Genomic DNA, 19,815 nt, shown 5'->3' with positions numbered 1-19,815 from the left:
GAGAGAAGCAATAAGGGAAAAAAGTGGGGGAGACCCTAAACTCCATGCGAAGTTCAAGGAACTGAGCCTCAACACTTTGGAAGCTCATGTTGACAGACACCATGGAAACAAAGCATCCCTACACTGGACCCTACCCTACTCTGGACAGGGTGAACTCCATCTTTACAAGCAGAGGTTTAGAAGTTTTGTACATGAGCCTAAAGTAAGGTTTCTGCTGATATTACAGCCAACTGGATCAGCACAAGTTCCAATTCCTTATGTAGTTGGCTTCTTATCACAGTGCTAACTCACCTCATCATTTTCATTGCCACTTGAACTCTTCCGGGAAGACTTATACTGAAAGGCAAACAGTTTGTTTTAAACAGCTGTTTATAGCATATCATTTATGTTATGTTGCCAGAATCCACTCCTTAGCTGTGCTGCTGCCTTCTGGACCTGTGGCCACAGTTCATGCTGTCCACAATGTCAAAAGTCTCATGGGCGTTTTAGGGTGGCAACTGACAATGCTTGTGTTTGAGTGGGCTGAATCCTGCCCACGGGTTAATGATCCCCAGCTTAAATCTTCAAGTACAACAAAACATATTGCATGTTCTAAGCAAAAAGAAGCTGAAGGACATATATTTTACTTCCTTCCATATTGCAAATGTCTTTAACAAAAAGCCACAGCATGGTATGTGTTTCTTCTCCACAATGTACTCAGAACTGGATTTTGAGGAAGCTAGTTTAGCAACTGCCTTTCTGTAAAATTACTATTTCCGGAACAAAACTGTTTAAGGGTGTGGTGGGGAACTTGTGGTCTTCCAGGTGTTGCTGGACTACAACTCCCATTATCCCTAATATTTTCAATATTGTGATATATCAACATCATGATATATAAATGGAAACTGCTACTACTTAAAGGTCTTAAACTGATAACTGATGATATTATCAATCACCTCATGGTGACTTTCAACAGCAGGAAAGCCAAAATGCATCCCAACAGGACTTTTGGTTTTGGGCTTGGTTACCAAATGGTGGTATTCAGGACAACAGCAATGAGTCATAGTGAATACAAATAATCTGAGACTGTCAAACTGCCAGCAGGCCTGCTAGGAGACACAAGCGGCAGCAGCCTGAGGATGGCAGAATCAACAATGTTTGGGGAGGGGCAGAAGCAGTGGCAGCCTGCAAGGCCTTGCAGCAGTGGCAAAAGCGGTGGTGGCCTGTAAGGCCTTGTCATGGTGGTCACAGCCCCCTTTTTAGAACCTAACTTCGAAGCTGTATGGATTGGGGAGGGGGAGAATTCTGAAGCGGCTATGTGACCATTTTAACCGCAAATAGCAATCAAATACCGATTTAAAAAAATATAGTTTGCTTTGAAGTGTGACACTGTATTGCGCTTGTCTTATTGTACATCCCAGAATTTTTAAGCGTCATGAGTGAAACATCTGACAAAGTCAACTTCATAATGGAAGACATTCTATATTTCAATCCAACTTGAAGCTTCGCACAGAAACCTCAGTTATGCCCACTGGGTTCCAAGGGAAAGTCTTCTATCCTCAGAAAGCAGGCAGTGCCCTCTGGTGGTGAACTCTTACTTTCAAATTTAAGCTGTGTTTCTGGTTCTAGAGTTCAACACAAAGTCAAAGGGAAATGCCAGCAAGTTGAAAGATTTGGGAAATCTTAACAGCAGAAGTAATTTTCCCCATCCTGCCATCAGTATAAATTTTATTTATTTTTAGATAGCCTGGAAGAAAGTCAGGTGCTTGGAGTCTCGTACCAATATGGGAATACAGCTGAAGAGTATGGTTAAGCAGACATTCTAAAATACCTAGTCCAGTATAAAAGGTAAGGCATTGCTCCAACAGCTAATGTCATTGCTATGCCTCATTTTGTAATGGAAATAATTAAAGACATAGACATGGATGTGGTTGCAGGTTAGTACAAACAGCAAATTTTTGTTCACTGAATGGATTTTCTTCCAGCATACTCAATTTGTACAAAGTAATGTCAATCACACAGCACTTAGCTACATAAAGTGCTTTTCAGCACTTCCTGCGACAACCATGCAAAATTGCTCTTTATTTTCATTTTATTCAGTAAGGAAATCAAGGGTCTCAGTGGATCTAGGCTTTTGACCTCAATCTGCAAGTACAGCTAGACACAACAGATATTTTCCTTGTATATCCTCCAAATGCTTACTGACTTAAAACAGAAAAGCTAGGAAAACACTAGTTCACGGTAAAGCAAGCCTCACAGACTAAACATGCAACATGAAATAATGCACAAAACCAACTAGTATTTGACACCTTGAGCTGTCATTCAACAACAACATGCTGTTGAGGGGGGGAATTCTATTTCAGTTGTCCCTTGCCAAAAGGTATGGCCAGGGTGATACCTTAACCTAGGCTTTCCTTTTTTTATATACTAAATCTTAATTTTTGTAGAGATACTCAGGCCGCTAATCAGATTAACCATCAAATTTGCCACCATAAAGGAACAACATACCTTGAAATATTCCTTTCTGATTTGCTTGCTCCGCCTCCTCTCCTCATTTTGCCAGATAACTGGCTGCATGTCCGGCCAGTGTTGCTCATCTGGGTGGTCCTTCCGATCCTCCAGTGACTGATGGGAGAAATAAGTAGCTTTGTAAGACAAGAAATTCCACTCTGACCTTCCAGCAAGAAGTTCAGAAGAAATTATGTATATCCTGGTCCTCAGAGTGGTCTGCTGGAACCACCCCCAATGAAAAAATAAGTAGGGGCTCCCCAAACCAGGGATGTGGAACCTTTTTCACAGTCAAAGGTCACATTTTTTCATGGGCTGCCTTCAAGTGGCTAAGTGCCAGTAGGGTTTGGGGCAACAGATGCATAATAGGCTACAGGTCAGTCATGCAAAAGTCAGAGGTTCCTACACAGGCTTGGAGGGTCACATTTGGTCCCTGATCTCGAGGATCCCCACTCCTGTCCTAAACAAAGAGCTCTGAAAATCAGAGAAGAGTTTACTGGCTGCACAGCTAGATTCACCCCTCATTACTTCTTACTTAGGGCATTGTAAACTTGCTGATCAGAACAATGAAGATGTTCCTACTTCCAGTCAAGAAACTGAATTACATTTGGTACCAACTTTTTTGTTTACCGTGTGTAAAAAGTTACTGAGAGGAAAGTAGAAGGGCAGAGTAAGAAAATGACTATTAAAATATTACAGTGGCCACTAATTTTCCCATTTAGTCTAAATTATTGTCATTATGTTTCCATTTAAGTAGCCTTGCAGTTGGGTACAGGACATACAAGAGAATGTAGTGAAAAATACCCAAAGACTGATGCACACAGCTACCTCCAGGCACAGCACTAAACTATGCTTTATACTAAAATTTTGTATTACATGAATGAACCTGAGTGACCCTGAGGTTAACATATTCCATTACCTATCAACTCTTTTGATGTGGCCATTCTGCTTCCATTTTTAATTAACCAGAGTTTAGCATTATATCTGAATATGGACAAACTGTGATTAAACTGTGGGATACTCAAACAAGCCAGTTTCAAATCCTGGTTCATGAAGCTGGCTTGTTTCAATAAACCGCTACACCTGATCTTAGCCAGAAGGCTGATAAGTGATAAATGGTCATAAGATTAACCACATTATGCTATGGGGATTATGCTAAATTGTGTTTAGCTGAACACATTTGTGAGGAGCTTTCTATCTCCTCATGGCTAAATAATGCCAACTAGGTTGCCGCATGTAGTTATGAACTTCCATGTTTCTGGAATAAGCAAGCCATTCATGCGTATGACTCATGCCTCAAGCATCTGAAAGACTGCTTCCTTCCCCACACTCTCCTGGGTGCCAAGATCAGCAAAAGGGGACCTCTTGATAGTTCCTATGCCCTCAGAGGCTTGGGTAGGCCCAGGAAAGGGCATTATCTGTGATGTCCCCTAAACTGCAGAGCTCCTTCTCAGCAGAGGTGTGTCTGACACCTTCATTATACAGTTTCTGAGGAATGCTGAAGTCACACTTCTTTACCCTGTATTCTATTAAAATTTATAGCCAAATAACCAGAAAAAGGAGTGTTTAGAGTCCCAATCAGGTGTCATCTTGTTTTGACACAATTTTGGCTACTAGTGTATATGCTGGAAGCCACCCAGAATGGCTGGGGCAACCCAGTCACATGGACAGGGTACAAATATATTATTATTATTATTATTATTATTATTATTATTATTATTATTATTATTATTATTATCATCATCACCTCCTGCCCAGGGACCTTAAGGTAAAGTGTGGGTTGATAATGGTGATGGTAATAATAATAATAATAATAGCAGCAATTCCTCATGTGTCTGTTTCACTACACCATGGAAGAGAAAGTTCTCAATTAATGGGGAGAAATGGCCTGATACATTTGTCAAGGCAGTTTATCAAAAGACTTGCACCTGGAGAAAGCAGTTTAAAAGTGCAATAATTTAAAGATCAGCACTTCTGGGAGAAAACAATCTTTTTGTATTCTATTTTTGTTACATTTGTGCCAATGGCTAGGACTGTCAACTACCCTCCAGAGTCTGTATAGTACATTTGGCTAGTTTATCACCCTACATGACCATGGCAATGAAATCAAGCCAGTCAAGAAAGTAGGAGCAAAACTATCACAGCTGCGCAGACAGTATTTTGGATGCTTATGTATCTCTGCATTACCTGCCAACTGTATGGGGATGATGGAGAATTTGCTTCATCTGCTGAAAGGCTAAATGAAAACACACACATAGTTTGTTAGAATGGATTTTTTCATCTTTTACACTGAGCCAAGTCAAGCAACTTACAATTATATACATATCAGCAAAAAAGAGTCTTGTATCAAATGACCTAGACATATATTTTTAAAAGGGGAGGGAAGGAAATCCTCCTTATGGGCTATGTAGATGTGGGTAATCACACTCAGAAAGCTTGTTTACTAAGGAATAAACCAATCTAGAAAATCACCATGTTCTTACTGTTCACAGCTGAGAAATCTTATAATAACTATACTCAATGAGAGTCTCCATTAAGGAATTCAGGTAACATACTCTGGAAGAAAGAATTTAAAGAGCGTTGTTTCATATCATGACTTGTTTTTTGGACGTCTATCTTGTGGAAGTGTATTCTTGTCACAATACTGAAGTGTTAATTTTAATGATTAATCAGCTCTGCTACATATCTTTGAAAACTTAACACCAGAACAAATTGTTTTCTCAAGTACTCAGAAGTTTTAAAAAAGGCTTTCTGGACAGTTGTTTAAATACATTAAGAGATCAGGAATTTACAACTGTTAACACTGACTACAGCAAACAGTGCTGCGCAATAAATCAACATGGTATCTAGGGAAAGCTGTCTGCGTGCATTTCAAAGATCCATTTTTTAAAGCACACTTGTGCCTTTATCTTTGCCCTTAAAACACTCTTGAAATCTATGTAAAGCTTTGTAGGCTGTTTAATTCTGAAACACCTCAAAACCAACAGTTATGAAGAGCACCCTTGCACAGTGATATATTCTAGAATCAATTTCTGCTATCTGAAGGTAATGTGGAACTTTTGAGAAAGAATTAGGCACTTCTCAAGCAGCCTTTATTCAACCATCCCCACCACCACCACCACCACAGGGTTCACCCAAAGTATTTTACTACTAAGAAAAGCACAATTGATACCTTTTTTCTGATTCCATGGTCTGTTTTGGTCTGTTTCTTGTACTTGCTGACGTGGAGTGATTCAGAAGTCTAAAATCAAACACACAAATGTGCACTTGAAACCACAAAAATTTCATGCTGAAATTGTGTAGTTTAAAATGCATTTGAATATTTACAGTCCAGCTCTGAGAATTTGAGCAAAAGTTTAGAGTCCAGATATCTCTACATGCTAATAGTCAGACGAAAAATATGTTACTTTAACACCATTTTTATTGTTCTTAACTAATTTGAAGCCTGTTGTTTTTGGGTTACATGATCAAAGAAGGTGACTATGAGAATCACTGAGAAACATTCAGTCTGACTGGTGACTGAATATTTGACTAGATGAAACACTGACAATGGGGAAGAAAGATTCAGAAAAGGAAACATGATAGAAAAAAGCTGAGAAAAGAAATGTAGTATTTCATCACAGAGAAGTTATTTGAAGAGAGGTACAATAGCCACGCTCTTGATCTAGTGAGACCCAGAGCACCCCCATTTATTTCTGAGTCAGATGTACAGAGCATGCCTGAATATTGGACACAGGCAGAAGCATTTCCACAGTCAGACTTCTAACCATTGGAAAGACTTGCAGGCACACTACCCATAACCAAAAATATAAGTTGCCCCATGAAGAAAAGAACAACACCTTTAAAAATCGCTCCCCTGTGTAAAGTTTCATCACTTCCATCCTCAAAAAGTATTTGTATTATTAAACTTCCAATATGCTTTGAATTTTGTTTTTATGTGAGTCATAATGGAATAATACAATTCTTGCCTCTATTTTTAAACTGTTGCATACGAAATGCTCTGAAATTGATTCTGATAAAGGGCAGCACAATTATTATTTTTTAAAAAACACAAGCAAATAACGATAATCAAGCAATTCTATTGATGGAGCTGGTACTTTTAGAGCCCACTCCAGCTCTGATCTGTATCCTGCCCTATGCTATAGCTCCCCAGTTTGGGGTAAGGATTCTTACTCCTTTAAGTCTTCGCATCTTTAGCAGCACACCAAAAAATGTTTTCATAGAATCATAGAATTGGAAGGGACCCAAGGGGTCATCTAGTCCAAGCCCCTGCAATGCAGGAATTGTCTGTTTGTCCCTTGTGTTGTCAGCTGAAATTCATGTGCCATAAAAACAAAATACCTTGATGCGCGTCCTGCGACCCTTGTCCTCTGGAAGAGCTTTTCACTGAATGAAGTTCTATAGCTTAATGGTCTCCGTCTGAATTCGTATTTCATGTACATCAAAACCCAAAGATAGAAGAAGGAAGGAGTAAAGGTTGACAGGAGAGGACAGGGACGTCATTAGTATAGTGAGCAGAAAGTAGTAAGGAGGTAGAGCTTTAACAGGGTTTAAAAGACAAAATGCTTAATGGTTGAGCTTTGTGTTACTCTTTTTTCCCCTTTTTTCTTTTTGACAAGGTAAGAATCAGAGAATTTTGAGTAATCTTAGTTTACGCTCAGTCAGATTGCTAAATTCAGTTCATTTCAATCATTCACAGTTTTGCACTTACCAGTTTTAAAGTGGACAGATTGCACTCAAATGTTAGCTGCAGAGAAGCAATAAAGTTTGTTCATGTTTATCAACACTAAATCTCAAATATCTGAATATTAGAAGAGTCTGGTTGCTGGATTAGGCCAAATGCCTTTTGAGTCCACCCTGTTCTCAGTGGGCAACCAGATGTGTCTAGGAAGCAGGACCAGAGTTTGATTGATTTCTTGGTTAAGCTTCTGTGTCATTTGCCAAATTTTAAAACTCCACAAGCCTTTAACACAAAATGCAGCCAGGGGACTTGCATATAGAGTTCACCTACTATTGTGATCCAAAGGCTAAATACCTGTTCTTCTGTTCTTGTTGCAGCAGCTGGGCAGCTATTTTCCTTAGGTCGGTCACTTCCTTCAGTTCATCATCTTCCTCTGCCAATACCTGATCCTTCTGAACCCTAAAAAACACCACAAACATTTCTGTTTTAAATCAGAAACAGCAGGAAAAACCTAAGATTCCCTCCTCCAACAGCTATTCATATTTCCCATTCTAGATATTTTTTAGTACCCACCTGATTTGTATAATTTTAAGTTGTTTTAACCTGGTTTTAATATTGTGCAGTATTGTGTTTTAATACTGAAGTTGGGTTTTTATTGTTATAATTTGCTCTGGGACCTTAAGATGAAGGGCAGGCAATAAATCATCATAATCATCAATACTAGTTAGAATGCCCAGTTAGTACTGCTAGGGAAAATACCTCTTCTCATCTCCCCAGTTTTCATTTTCTTCTGTTTTCTGAGACTTTTCAGTCTGCTTTGCTCGTTCCTAACATGCACACGGGGGGGGGGGGGGGAAAGGAGAGAAAAGAAAGTGTGCAGGGGTCACATTACTGAACTTCACAATATGTAAAGCAGGATGCTAATATCCAAGTTATTCTTTAAGATGCTACCTTAATATACGAGATCGATGGCCCAGTTTGCACATCTCCTTGGTCACAGGAAGCCACATCCTCTGAGCTGGGGTCAAGGTAATCACACACTTCTGGGTCTGGTCATCAGGGATGATGACAAAACAGGGGGGGGGGGAGGGAGATTTATTTTATACAGATAGATGTATAGCCCAAATAACAAAACAGAACTCCCTGAGACGAACATATAAAAACTAAACCAAACCAAGGCTGGCATGGCATATTACATTCACAGGAAAATATGATAAAGCTGGTTATCTATATATTTATTATAAAACAGAGACAAGTAAGTGGAAAGTACCATTATAAGGAAGAGAGGAAGTGTGGTGCACATGACTTACAAAATACAGAAACATAAATCTGTAACTGAAACCATCAGAGGCACAAGGAGTACAAAAAATAAAAGGCCCTATATTCCATGAAGGAAATTTGTCAACCAATTAGATGTTACTTATCCCAGATTTCTTGAGGGACTTGTGGAAAAGAGAGATGTAAATTTTCTGTTTTTATATATTCAATAAAATCACACCAAACTAAGACAAAAGTGGTTATCTTTTCTTTTTTAAAAAAACAAGTATACCGGTTTTCATGTAATGCAATTTTCCATATATTAATTCACCATAATGAGGTGTTAATTTCGGACAATGTTTTCTCTCTCTGGGCGATTGGTAGATGTGCAGCAATAAGAAGGCAATTTAACAAAGGTTTTGATTTTCTATTTTTATTCTCTCCTTTAAAAGAGTGGGGTGATCTTATTTATTTCATCAAAAATGCATAAGGCTTCAGGAAGGACACATTCCATTCTTTCATGTGTCGTCCTATGGCTGTCAAACTTGTGGTTCTCATAACAAAGGGCTAATCCTCAAGGCCAAACCCTTGCAAGGTCAGAGAGAGCCACTGCAAGGAGGTTGAAAGCACTTGCTTATTTTTAAACAGTTTCACAAGGGAAACTGTTAGTGTAAAACACTGTTGGGGAACTTCAGGCCAGAGGGTGGTCAAATGTGGCCCTCCCAGGGCTCTTTATCTGCCCTTCAACACTGCTCTACAACATCCTCAAATGCTTTCTTTCTGGCTTCAATGGGTCCTTGAACTATGAGAATGCCCCTTGCTTGCCTGGATGGAAGATGGAGGCATGCAGAAACCTCTAGCTTTTAAATGTGGCTAGAGAGTACCCTACAGTGCATATCTATTGCTTGACCCATTTTGCCTCTGGCCATTCCCACCACTGGCAAGTGCCACCACTGCCACCTGAAGATTACTCATAAGGAAAAGTGGCTATCAGATGGAGGATAAGTTCCCCACCCTCAGCTTAAACAACAATTTATTGAAACAATAAATTTGTTAAACCATAGCTGATTATCCAGGCTTCTTTCAAACCACCATAATTTAAACTGACAAGGCTTTCCAGTTAGTGTAAATCGGTATGCTATCAATTGTCTCCTCATGACTGAGGTAGAGAAAGAGAAGGGGAAGTACATGTGCCCAATGTTCTTTGAGGCCTGTAATCAGTAATGCAGTGTTACAACAAAAGCAGAAGAACTGTGAGTACAAAGAAGACATTCCTGAGAACCAGAAATTGGAACTCACCTTTATGCAGTTCAGGTTTATTTCCTAGTAACTGATTGTCGTTTCTGAGTGTCTGCTCCCTTGTCGATTCCGATACCTGAGAGTGAAGGCTGATTGTGTCATCATCGGATGGCTGAAAAGAGCAGTTAAGAGCATAACCTGCATATTCCACTTGTTGTTCTGATAAACTTTGAATCAGAAAATCAGCTTCCCACCACTGGTAGCAGAGGCCACTGTGGCACACTGCTGGAGGGCAGGCCTGTATGTAGAGCATTTCCTACTCACTGAGACAGGAGAAGACATATTTTCCATTTAATGAGGTATCCAACAGATGTCAAGTTTTAAACGAGCTACTTAAAATGACCTAGAATCATAAAATTGTAGAATTGGAAAGGACCATGAGGGTCATGTAGTCCAAACCCCTGCAAAGCATCTTTTGACCATGACCCTGAGATTAAGAATCTCGTGCTCTACTAACAGAGCTATCCCAGCTCAATGAATGTCAAAAGTACACAAGTTCAAGTTCTGTTTGCTCAAGACAAAAAAAAAAAAGAGAGAGAGAGAGAGGAATCCTTCAGGGTTATTTCATTTTACCACCATGAAGCTGGTAAGATACAGATTTAATGTTGAGGGATTGTTTACTGGATGGTAAGGTAAACGTCGCCTGGACGGTTAAGTCCAGTCAAAGGTGACTATGGGGTGCAGTGCTGGCATGGGTAATGCTTCAAAACACTGCTGTTAAGGATAAAGTATATAACAAAGCAGGCAAGCTATCTTATTGTACTTTACAGTCATTTTTAAACTGGAGTTTATTGAAATCAAATGGATGGAGATTTAGCCAAACTAAGAATTCTGAGACAATGGAAAGCAGTCAGAAGAGATGTTAGAGAAACCCGCTGCCCCTGCTACCTCTTTCCTTTGAGTAGTTTAGAAAGGACAGGCTTACTTCTGTTGTGGATAACCTTTTATCCCCATTATCGCTGCCAATGCCAGAGTCTGGGCCGTGGTTTTTATTTGGATAAAAATCTTCCATACTGTAATAAAAGAACAAGTACCTTAATTGTGACAAATACTAAGACGCAGGTTCTGGTTCTCTGAGTGATGAAGAGCCACTTCTTGTAGAGCAAGATGCTCTTTTGAAGGTGGATTATTTACAGAGGTTCTTGGTATTAAAAAGGTGTGTCCCACTGAGATGCAATTGGACAATCACAGATCATAAAAAGTCAAAAGGGACTGACTATATTGTCTGATAATCCTGCAAAATGTCAACACTAGAGCTGTGTCAGGCAGGATGGATGGCCACTTCTCCCTGTTATTTGTGGTTATGAGTCCTGTGCTTTAACCCCAGAGTTTTCCATACCAAATCACAACACTGACCCCAGAAAATACTCATTGCCCCACCTACTCCTTATTTTACTGTAACCAAATACATGCATCACTTATTCCCTACATTCCCACCCCTTTCTCTGCTGTTTCCTTGTGTTTATTTCATATTAGAATCCCTTTGGAAGAAGAATCTTCTATATCTCTTCTTCATAAACCTCCATATACATAAATGGTACTATATAAATAGTTCATGTTAGGAAGAGAGGTTAGTAAACATGTGCAGAAGTCATCTTCCTAGGATTATTGAAATTTTTATTTATTATAGAAAGATGGACAAGGGATTGAGCTTAGCAGGAAAAGGTACCCTAATGTGTTTCTGCAATCACATAAAGGTTATTTTTTGTACTGCGATCTGAACTAGTACACATATGCACAGTTAGAGAAAAGACTGGGGCAAACGGCTCCTGTAACAATTCCAAGCTTAATTTTACAAAGTCAACATACAAAAACAAAAGAAAAAGAAACCAGAATATATGTTGAATGGAATGCAACACAACAGAGGAAAACTGCTCATCCTTTAACAGCTCATCCTGTCTATGGAGAATGATTATGTATACATTTGTTAGTTACTGAATATTTTCAGAACATTCACAACTGGCAAGAAAGGATCAGGTCTCTGCTTGTGAGGTGGGAACTGCCTTTGAAAGACAGGCCTACAGGCTTTTTCCCTGCTGGCAAGAACAGCTTCTGCCAACTCAGTGTGCCCCCGATGTTTTGATACTCCCATGCTGACTCGGCCTGATGGGAGTTGTCATCCAAAATATCTGGAGGGCATCAGGTTACGAAAGGCTGGGCTAACACATGAAATGCTCACTAGGACCTCTATTTAATAATGCTAATGCTGCCCCAGTAAACCAGATGCAAGTCTGGAGAAAGTTCTAGTTGTCTAGAGGCAATTTCAGGTGCCAATGGTAATTATGCAAATGTGCTTATTACCTTAGATTCCGGCGTACAAGACAACTTTTAAACCTCTAAAAAGTCAGGGGTCATCTTATACGCTGGGTATGGGTTCACTGGGCAGCAGCAGTGGGCTCCGCGCTGGGATGAAGCTGCACGGCAAAGCTGCCCAGTGATGCTAAGCCAGCTTTGCTGGGCGGCTTCTCCCAGCGTGGAGCCCACCACCTACTGGTGTGGCGGCGGTAGCTGCGGCAGCTTAGCTTGGCAGTAGCAGCGAGAGGCGGGCTCCGCTCCACACTGGGAGGAAGCCGCCCAGCGAAGCCAGCTTAGCTTCGCTGGGCAGCTTCACCAGGCAGCTTCCTTCTGGCGCGGAGTCCGCCGACCACTGCCGCTGCCCAGTGAAGCTGCCGTGTATAAGACTGGGCGTATAAGTCAACCGGCATATTAGGCGACTGGGCATATAAAACGACCCCCCCAAATTGGCAGCTACCAACTTGGGGGGTCATCTTATATGCCCAGTCGCCTAATATGCCGGAATCTACGATAGTTTGTAGGAGAAATGTTTCACATTTGTGCCAATATCTAATCAATGCACTGACTCACTGGTAGGAAAAAAAGGACACTGAACACAAGCAGTGTTCTTAATAAAGTTCATAAAATAACAAAAAGAAAATATCCTGTAATGTGTCAAATATCCTGTAATGTGTCGGTAGTGCTCCAGAAACAAGACCGGATCATTCGGAACCCACAAATACAGGAGAAAAAAATGAACAGAAGCAAAATAATAAACATTATTAATTTATAGCCAACGATAAGTGAACTTATGGAAATATGTTCTGAAAGTTATGTGAGTTTAGACTTGAAAAACTATGTTGTACTTCTGACATTAACTGAGAAGGATTTTCCACTCCAGGAAAATGATGTAATTGTTTGACAGTAGGTGGCAGACTTCCCTTTCAGTAAAACTGATCAATTTCTAGTACAAGTAGAAGAAAGCAACTTTCACATTACATATAGACCTGTGTAGCCACAGGAAATGCAACACTTTTCATGAGTAATTCCTTGCTCCCTGCCCCTCCTTTGGTACAGCTTTGAGGAGAATATTGGAACTTTTGTTTTTAATCATGAGGGATGAGCTGAAAATACCTTTAAATATATGGCATTCTTTATGGAAGATTCTGCACAAGTGGAAACAATTTAATTCAACAGTTAATTGCTATAATGCTTAGATTACTCAGAGAACAAATTCACTGTGAGAACACACCCTACTGAGATGGGAAAGAATCTGCACAAAAATAGTAATGGGAAAGATAGCATCCTAAAGGCTACAACAACTTTTATTTCAGAAGTACTGAAATTATTGCAATAAAGCAAACTCAGAGCATTTCTCCTTCAAGTTTGATAAATGCTCATTTTACACATTCTGAAAAGGGGAATGCAAGTTTACCTGTCCGTGAGCGGCTGGGAAGGTATTCTTTTACCCAAGGATGGAAGATCCAAGGAATCCGGCTTTTTATCTATTCTGAGGCATGCCTGAATGCTGAGGAATTTAAATATGTGTACTTTGCCCTTTAAACATATCTGTTAAGAAGCAGATGGGGAAAGCATTCATTTAGTCAGATGGGAGCATTTACAGAAACCTTAGCACCGTTTTTATTGATTACCTCCAATCCTCCCCCCATACAGTATGCATAACACAGCACAGCACATTCCCATCTGTACCCTTGTAGTACAGATAACTGGGCAGATTAAACAGGACCAAACACATCCATCAAGTTCAGTGGCAGGTATTGCTGCTCACCTTTCCCCAACTTAGTAAGATTTTGTTGGCTAAAGCGCATGGTGAAAACATTGAAGTGCAACAAGAGTGGACTGGTTTTTAATATTATTTTCCCTGCATCTTATTTGAGAAGAGTGAAACTCATCTCAGAATATGACCAGTTGATTATTACAAAGGCATGCCCCACTTCTGGCCACTTTCCCCCAGGCATATTAAAACCAACATTGAAAAGTGATCAAGAAGAAAAAGTGCTTCCACAAATGGATTTTGGTCAAGAAGCACCTTACTCCATGGGTAGCTAGATGAATAAGTATCTCACATAAAGAATTGTTTCTACTTTAAAAATGAGAAAAGAATGTTTTAATTGAACCTGTGCTGGTGGTATCTGCATTGGATTATTGTCCAAAATTATGACTTGCAAGCGATGTAGCTTCCTGAAACACACAGGTATTTCTGTGATTTTATTACATGAGAAGTCCAGCTTGACCAAGGGAAGGTCTCCTAATTCTATTGGTGGGAAAGGGGAAAAAATCAGAAGCTCATACAGCAAAAATATTGATATTGTTTAAATGAATTAACAAAGAGGCTGGAAGGGAATAGAAGCTTACCATCAGGTAGTGTATGAATATTATTTCTTCTTAAATTTAATTCTCGTAATGACTGCAGCTTTCCAATTTGCTGGGGAAGGACTTGGATCTCATTACAGCTAATATCCTACATTAAGAAACAATGAGTCAGAATGTCAAATAGTGACTGAAATTTCAAAAGCATACATTGAAGAAGGTGGCTAAAGCAAATGAGTATGTTTTAAGGAATGCATGTGCTTGCATTTTGGTTACAGCATTCTTGAATTTTGCAATAGAAATGAATAAAAGGAGATATCCTAAGAACAGAGGAATTTTGCTTTTATGCAAGGCATATTTTTTAATCTTAAATGCTCAAATAGATTTTTTTAAATTTAAATTTTTAGCCACCCTTCAGCATAAAGTACCAGGGTAGGTTTAAAAAAAAGGTAAAGCACCCCTGACAATTAAGTCCAGTCACGAACGACTCTGGGGTTGCAGTGCTCAGCTCGCTTTACTGGCCGAGGGAGCCGATGTTTGTCCCTGACTAACTGCAGCTACAAAAATCTGAAAGAAACTCTTGCAGATGTGGCACTGTCTGTGCTGGACCATTGTCTTGCCTTGGTAATGGACTGGATGAGAGTCAACACACTCAAGCTCAATCTTATAAGAGTGAGGCACTGTTAGCAGCTGTTTTGCTAGATTGGATGGATGGGAGGTTGCCTGCTCTGGATGGGGTCGATCGGGGGTACTTCTGGATCCTCTGCTGTCTCTTGGGGTTCTGATGTCCTTGGTGGCATGGATTCCCTTCATCAGCTTTGGCTGGTGGCCCAGCTGTGCCCCTATATGTACAGGGATAGCCCAACTTCTGTTGTCTATGCTTTGGTAACCTCTAGGTTATATTGCTCCAAATAATGTAGGGCTGCCCCTAAAGACAGTTTAGAAACTTCAGCTGTCACAGAATTTGGCAGCCAGGTTGCCCACTGGGGCAAGATGATTACAGCCTATTGCACCAATCCTGGCTTGACTGCACTGATTGCTACCGTATTTTTCGCTCTATAAGACGCACCAGACCACAAGACGCACCTAGTTTTTGGAGGAGGAAAACAAGAAAAAAAATATTCTGAATCTCAGAAGCCAGAACAGCAAGAGGGATCGCTGCGCAGTGAAAGCAGCAATCCCTCTTGCTGTTCTGGCTTCTGGGATAGCTGCGCAGCCTGCATTTGCTCCATAAGACACACACACATTTCCCCTTACTTTTTAGGAGGGAAAAAGTGAGTCTTATAGAGCAAAAATACGGTAATTATGTTCTGGGCCCAGTTCAAAGTGCTGATTTTTACCTAAAACCCTTAAGCAACTCAGGACTGCAATACCTCAAGGGCTAAAGGTAAAGAGACCCCTGACAGTTACGTCCAGTCGCGAACTACTCTGGGGTTGCGGCACTCATCCCACTTTACAGGCCGAGGGAGCCGGCGTTTGTCCACTCCGCAGACAGTTTTTCTGGGTCATGTGGCCAGCATGACTAAGCCGCAACTTTGTCTCTGGCATGACTCTGGCGCAATGGAACACTGGCACCAGAGCAACGCACGGAAACGCCGTTTACCTTCCTGCCGGAGCAGTACCTATTAATCTACTTGCACTTTCGGGCATGCTTTCAAACTGCTAGGTTGGCAGCAGCTGGGACCTCAACGGGAGCAATAGGAGCTCAACCCATCGTGGGGATTTGTACCACCAACCTTCCAATCCGCAAGCCCTAGGCTCAGTGGTTTAAACCACAGTGCCACACGCGTCCCCTACCAGGGTAGGTTAGAGTAATATAATTTACAATTATAAACACAGATAAATTGCTAAAATTATAAAACCTGGTAGAACTATACCATGTAATTCTGCTTACATGGCATTACACTGACACTGTGGGAAAGAGTGAAGATAAGATGACTAGGAACAGTCATATATATGGGGCTTTTGAATCTTGATGACAAGGAGATTGTAGATTATTGACAAGTAGCAAGAGCTTCAGAGTTCAGATGATTTCCATCTTTTGAGAAATATCAAATGAGTGGGATATCAAATGAAAAAGTTCTATTCCTTAAATAAGGTAAGTCTTTTTATGGAATGAAATCTACTAATGCATCTTTAAAAGGAGGACTTGAGCAGTTGCATAAAAAACAATCCGTTAGATTTTCACTATTTATTCCATCCTAGAAGTACCATATTGGCCTGAAAATAAGCCTCACTCTTTTTTTTTTTCAAATTCTGACCACGAAAAGTTAAACTGCAGCTTAAATTTGTGACCTTACAAAAATTGGCTTTTACGATATCGCTGCTGAAACAGACATGCGGTAAAACGGAACAGGTGTGAGTGCCTGTGGAATTTTAAGGGAGTGGTATTGTCTTCTTTTTTCCCCCTTGAATTTTAAAGGTGCATTTTATATTCGGATGTGGCTTATATTCGGGCCAATATAGTAAATTGCAGGATCCAGATAGCATTTCAGCCACAAAAGATATAATTCATATTTTTGTTTCAAGCTACATATAGCACCATTTGTTTAAAATAAAGTTGAAGGAAAACTCATTGCACTTCTATTCAAACAAAAGGATTGCTCTGGGATATTTAAGTATGAATGGATTAATTTAAATTTGCCACTCACTGTGGTAGGGCTTAGTACTAATTGAGGATTGGCCCCAAAAAAGAATTAACTATAAAGATTCAACAAAGAGAGAAACTATACCATGACACTCACCAATTCCATTATATCTCTCAATTTTCCAATTTCTTCGGGAATGGACACAAGTTTATTATTGCTGACAACCAAAACTTTAAGCGGCAGATCAAACAAGTATTTTGGCAATGTTGATAAAAGATTTCGACTAAAGAGATTAGAGAAAATATATGGTTATGTCTGGCAGCTATCACCATTCAGATACAGAGATCTACAAGCCACTTTAGTGAAGAAGAAGAAGAAGAAGAAGAAGAAGAAGAAGAAGAAGAAGAAGAAGAAGAGTAGTAGTAGTAGTAGTAGTAGTAGTAGTAGTTTGGATTTGATATCCCGCTTTCTCACTACCCGAAGGAGTCTCAAAGCGGCTAACATTCTCCTTCCCCTTCCTCCCCCACAACAAACACTCTGTGAGTTGAGTGGGGCTGAGAGACTTCAGAGAAGTGTGACTAGCCCAAGGTCACCCAGCAGCTGCATGTGGAGGAGTGGGGCAGCGAACCCGGTTCACCAGATTACGAGTCCACTGCTCTTAACCACTACACCACACTGGCTCTCATTCTCATAGTGAGAATCTCATTGATAGTAAAGTGGTGTGTTTTTTTAATTCTCTTTTTCCAATCAGTACAAACACAAAACTAAAAAGACACATACAACAAAAACAATTAATAACAATAATAACACAAATTGACAACACAAATTTAGATACAGCAATATCCCTATGCCTACTCCTTGTTTATCACCACTCTCTCCCCCCTCTATTTCCCACTGTTATCCACCTTGTCACTTAGATATTTGTTCCAAATTTCTTCATATTTATCCATTCTTATTTTGCGTCGACAAGCAATTCTTTTGTATGTAGCTAATCTGTCCATATTATCAATCCGTATGCTCAGTGGAATCTTATTGCGGCTCTTCCAATTCATCAAAACAAGTTTTTTTGCTTCTAATATAATGCAATACAACCACTTTTTTTGGTCCCTTGAGATCTTCCAAGTTTCCGGAATATAATTTAGAATTAAATTCGGTTCTCCTAAATAACAATTTCTTTTTATTACTTTTGCTATAAATATCCTCACCTCACTCCAGAATGGTCTGATCATCGGGCAATTAATCAACATATGTATTAAGTACGCATTTTTATTCCCACATCCCCAGCAATTATCTGCACTTGTTATTTCTTCTGATATAATCTTGTTGGAGTGGGTGGACTCTAAATACTATTTTCTGTTGAATAAGTCTAAGTCTTAAATCCATAGAGGCTTTTTCTATTGATTTTATACTTGTCTCCCATATATCATTTGTTATCTGTACTCCTAGCTCTTTACACCATTTTTGACTTCCATATTCTAAATCGTATTTCTTCCTGTTAAGTAAAGTTTTATATAGTGCAAGTGTAGGTTTTTTTGTTTTTGTTGCAGAGATTAAATCCTGTCACGGCATGCATGTTTCCAATGCAGCTATAGCATCAGGGCCAAACTGCTTTTCCAACATATGTTTCAATTGGATATATTGCCAATGTGTTTCACTAGTTAGTCCATACTTTACTTGCAAAGTCTTATATTCCACAAATTTGTAGTTCTCATCAATTAATTGATTCAGTGTCAAAATACCTTTTATCATCCAGTTTTGCCAAATTATTACTTGATTTCCAATTTTTAATTTTGGATTGGCCCATATTGTTAATTTCTCATGCTGATAAGGGTCATCCTTATTATTTTTATTTATGTTCATCCCCCCCCAAAAAATTATATCTGTTGATGAGGTTGCTGCAATGTTGTTTTCCCTTCTTATTAAAGGTATTATTTGGTTCATTTTCTTCTGTTTTAGACAGACAGCTAGAATTTTTGTCTGTCTTTCTCCCTGTTCCCAATATGTTTGTCTTAGACATAATAAGCTGAACTCAATTTTTTGAGCTAGTACAGTGGTACCTCGGGTTATATACGCTTCAGGTTACAGACTCCGCTAACCCAGAAATATTACCTCGGGTTAAGAACTTTGCTTCAGGATGAGAACAGAAATCGTGCTCCAGTGGCGCGGCAGCAGCAGGAGGCCCCATTAGCTAAAGTGGTGCTTCAGGTTAAGAACAGTTTCAGGTTAAGTACAGACCTCTGGGACGAATTAAGGACTTAACCTGAGGTACCACTGCATATTATTCAGTTCTAGTGTTTGTTGTTGTATTCTTTCATATTTAACCCTAGATGGGTTATTTGCCATATCGCCCCATAATGTTTTTAAAGAATTTTTAGGTTATTTTCTTTTAATCTTTGCATCTTGACCTTGTAGGCAGAGAAAGATATTATCTTCCCTCAGATATAAGCTTTGTAGCCTTCCCATTCCATCAGTCTTGACGTTAATGATTTGGAGTTATTTTTAAAATATATTTGCGTTTCTTGCGTTATATTTTGAATGAAGTTTTATCATTTAGTAATGATATAGTAAGATACCATCTCCTCATACCTTCCTGGGTATTGAATAGATTATATTCCAATATTACTGCTGAGTGATCAGCTATAATGGGAATATCAATGTCACATCGGCTAGTAAAGGAATGAAGTGATGCTGATGTTAAAAAAAAAAATCAAATCAATTCTGTGCTGGGTATTGCAAAATATGTATAGGATTTTTCCTTAGGATGGTGCAGTCTCCATGAATCCACTAAATTCCAATATATCTTTTAATTATTAATTGTCTCTCTAACCTTTTTCATTCTTCTTATTTATGGTGTGAACTGCTATTTCCATCACACATATATATTAATGGAGGAAAAAA

At 39.5% G+C, this 19,815-nt stretch overlaps 1 protein-coding gene across 5 annotated transcripts in view; it reads right to left on the bottom strand.

Moving 5' to 3' along the window:
• Positions 1 to 19,815, bottom strand: part of LRCH2 (leucine rich repeats and calponin homology domain containing 2) — a 58,343-nt gene that overhangs the window by 11,919 nt on the left and 26,609 nt on the right. For 3 of the 5 annotated variants that reach the window (XR_014521733.1, XM_083486369.1, XM_083486370.1), the window contains exons 3-16: positions 17,074 to 17,200; positions 14,375 to 14,480; positions 14,137 to 14,273; positions 13,434 to 13,567; positions 10,650 to 10,737; positions 9,725 to 9,836; positions 8,120 to 8,217; positions 7,928 to 7,995; positions 7,523 to 7,627; positions 6,829 to 6,906; positions 5,660 to 5,728; positions 4,675 to 4,723; positions 2,488 to 2,604; positions 292 to 336 (exon numbers count right to left, since the gene is read on the bottom strand). Coding sequence is in view for 4 of the 5 variants with exons in the window: in XM_083486369.1 (XP_083342495.1) it covers positions 292 to 336; positions 2,488 to 2,604; positions 4,675 to 4,723; positions 5,660 to 5,728; positions 6,829 to 6,906; positions 7,523 to 7,627; positions 7,928 to 7,995; positions 8,120 to 8,217; positions 9,725 to 9,836; positions 10,650 to 10,737; positions 13,434 to 13,567; positions 14,137 to 14,273; positions 14,375 to 14,480; positions 17,074 to 17,200 (1,333 nt within the window). In the remaining variant the exon portion in view is untranslated. The remainder of the gene's footprint in view (positions 1 to 291; positions 337 to 2,487; positions 2,605 to 4,674; positions 4,724 to 5,659; positions 5,729 to 6,828; positions 6,907 to 7,522; positions 7,628 to 7,927; positions 7,996 to 8,119; positions 8,218 to 9,724; positions 9,837 to 10,649; positions 10,738 to 13,433; positions 13,568 to 14,136; positions 14,274 to 14,374; positions 14,481 to 17,073; positions 17,201 to 19,815) is intronic. The other 2 variants (XM_083486371.1, XM_083486372.1) reach the window with 1 other exon arrangement.

This window comes from Podarcis liolepis, assembly GCF_965112155.1.
Source record: "Podarcis liolepis genome assembly, chromosome: Z".
Lineage (NCBI taxonomy): Eukaryota > Metazoa > Chordata > Lepidosauria > Squamata > Lacertidae > Podarcis > Podarcis liolepis.
Note: the sequence above shows the minus strand (reverse complement) of the source record. Positions and strands in the feature narration are given on the sequence as shown.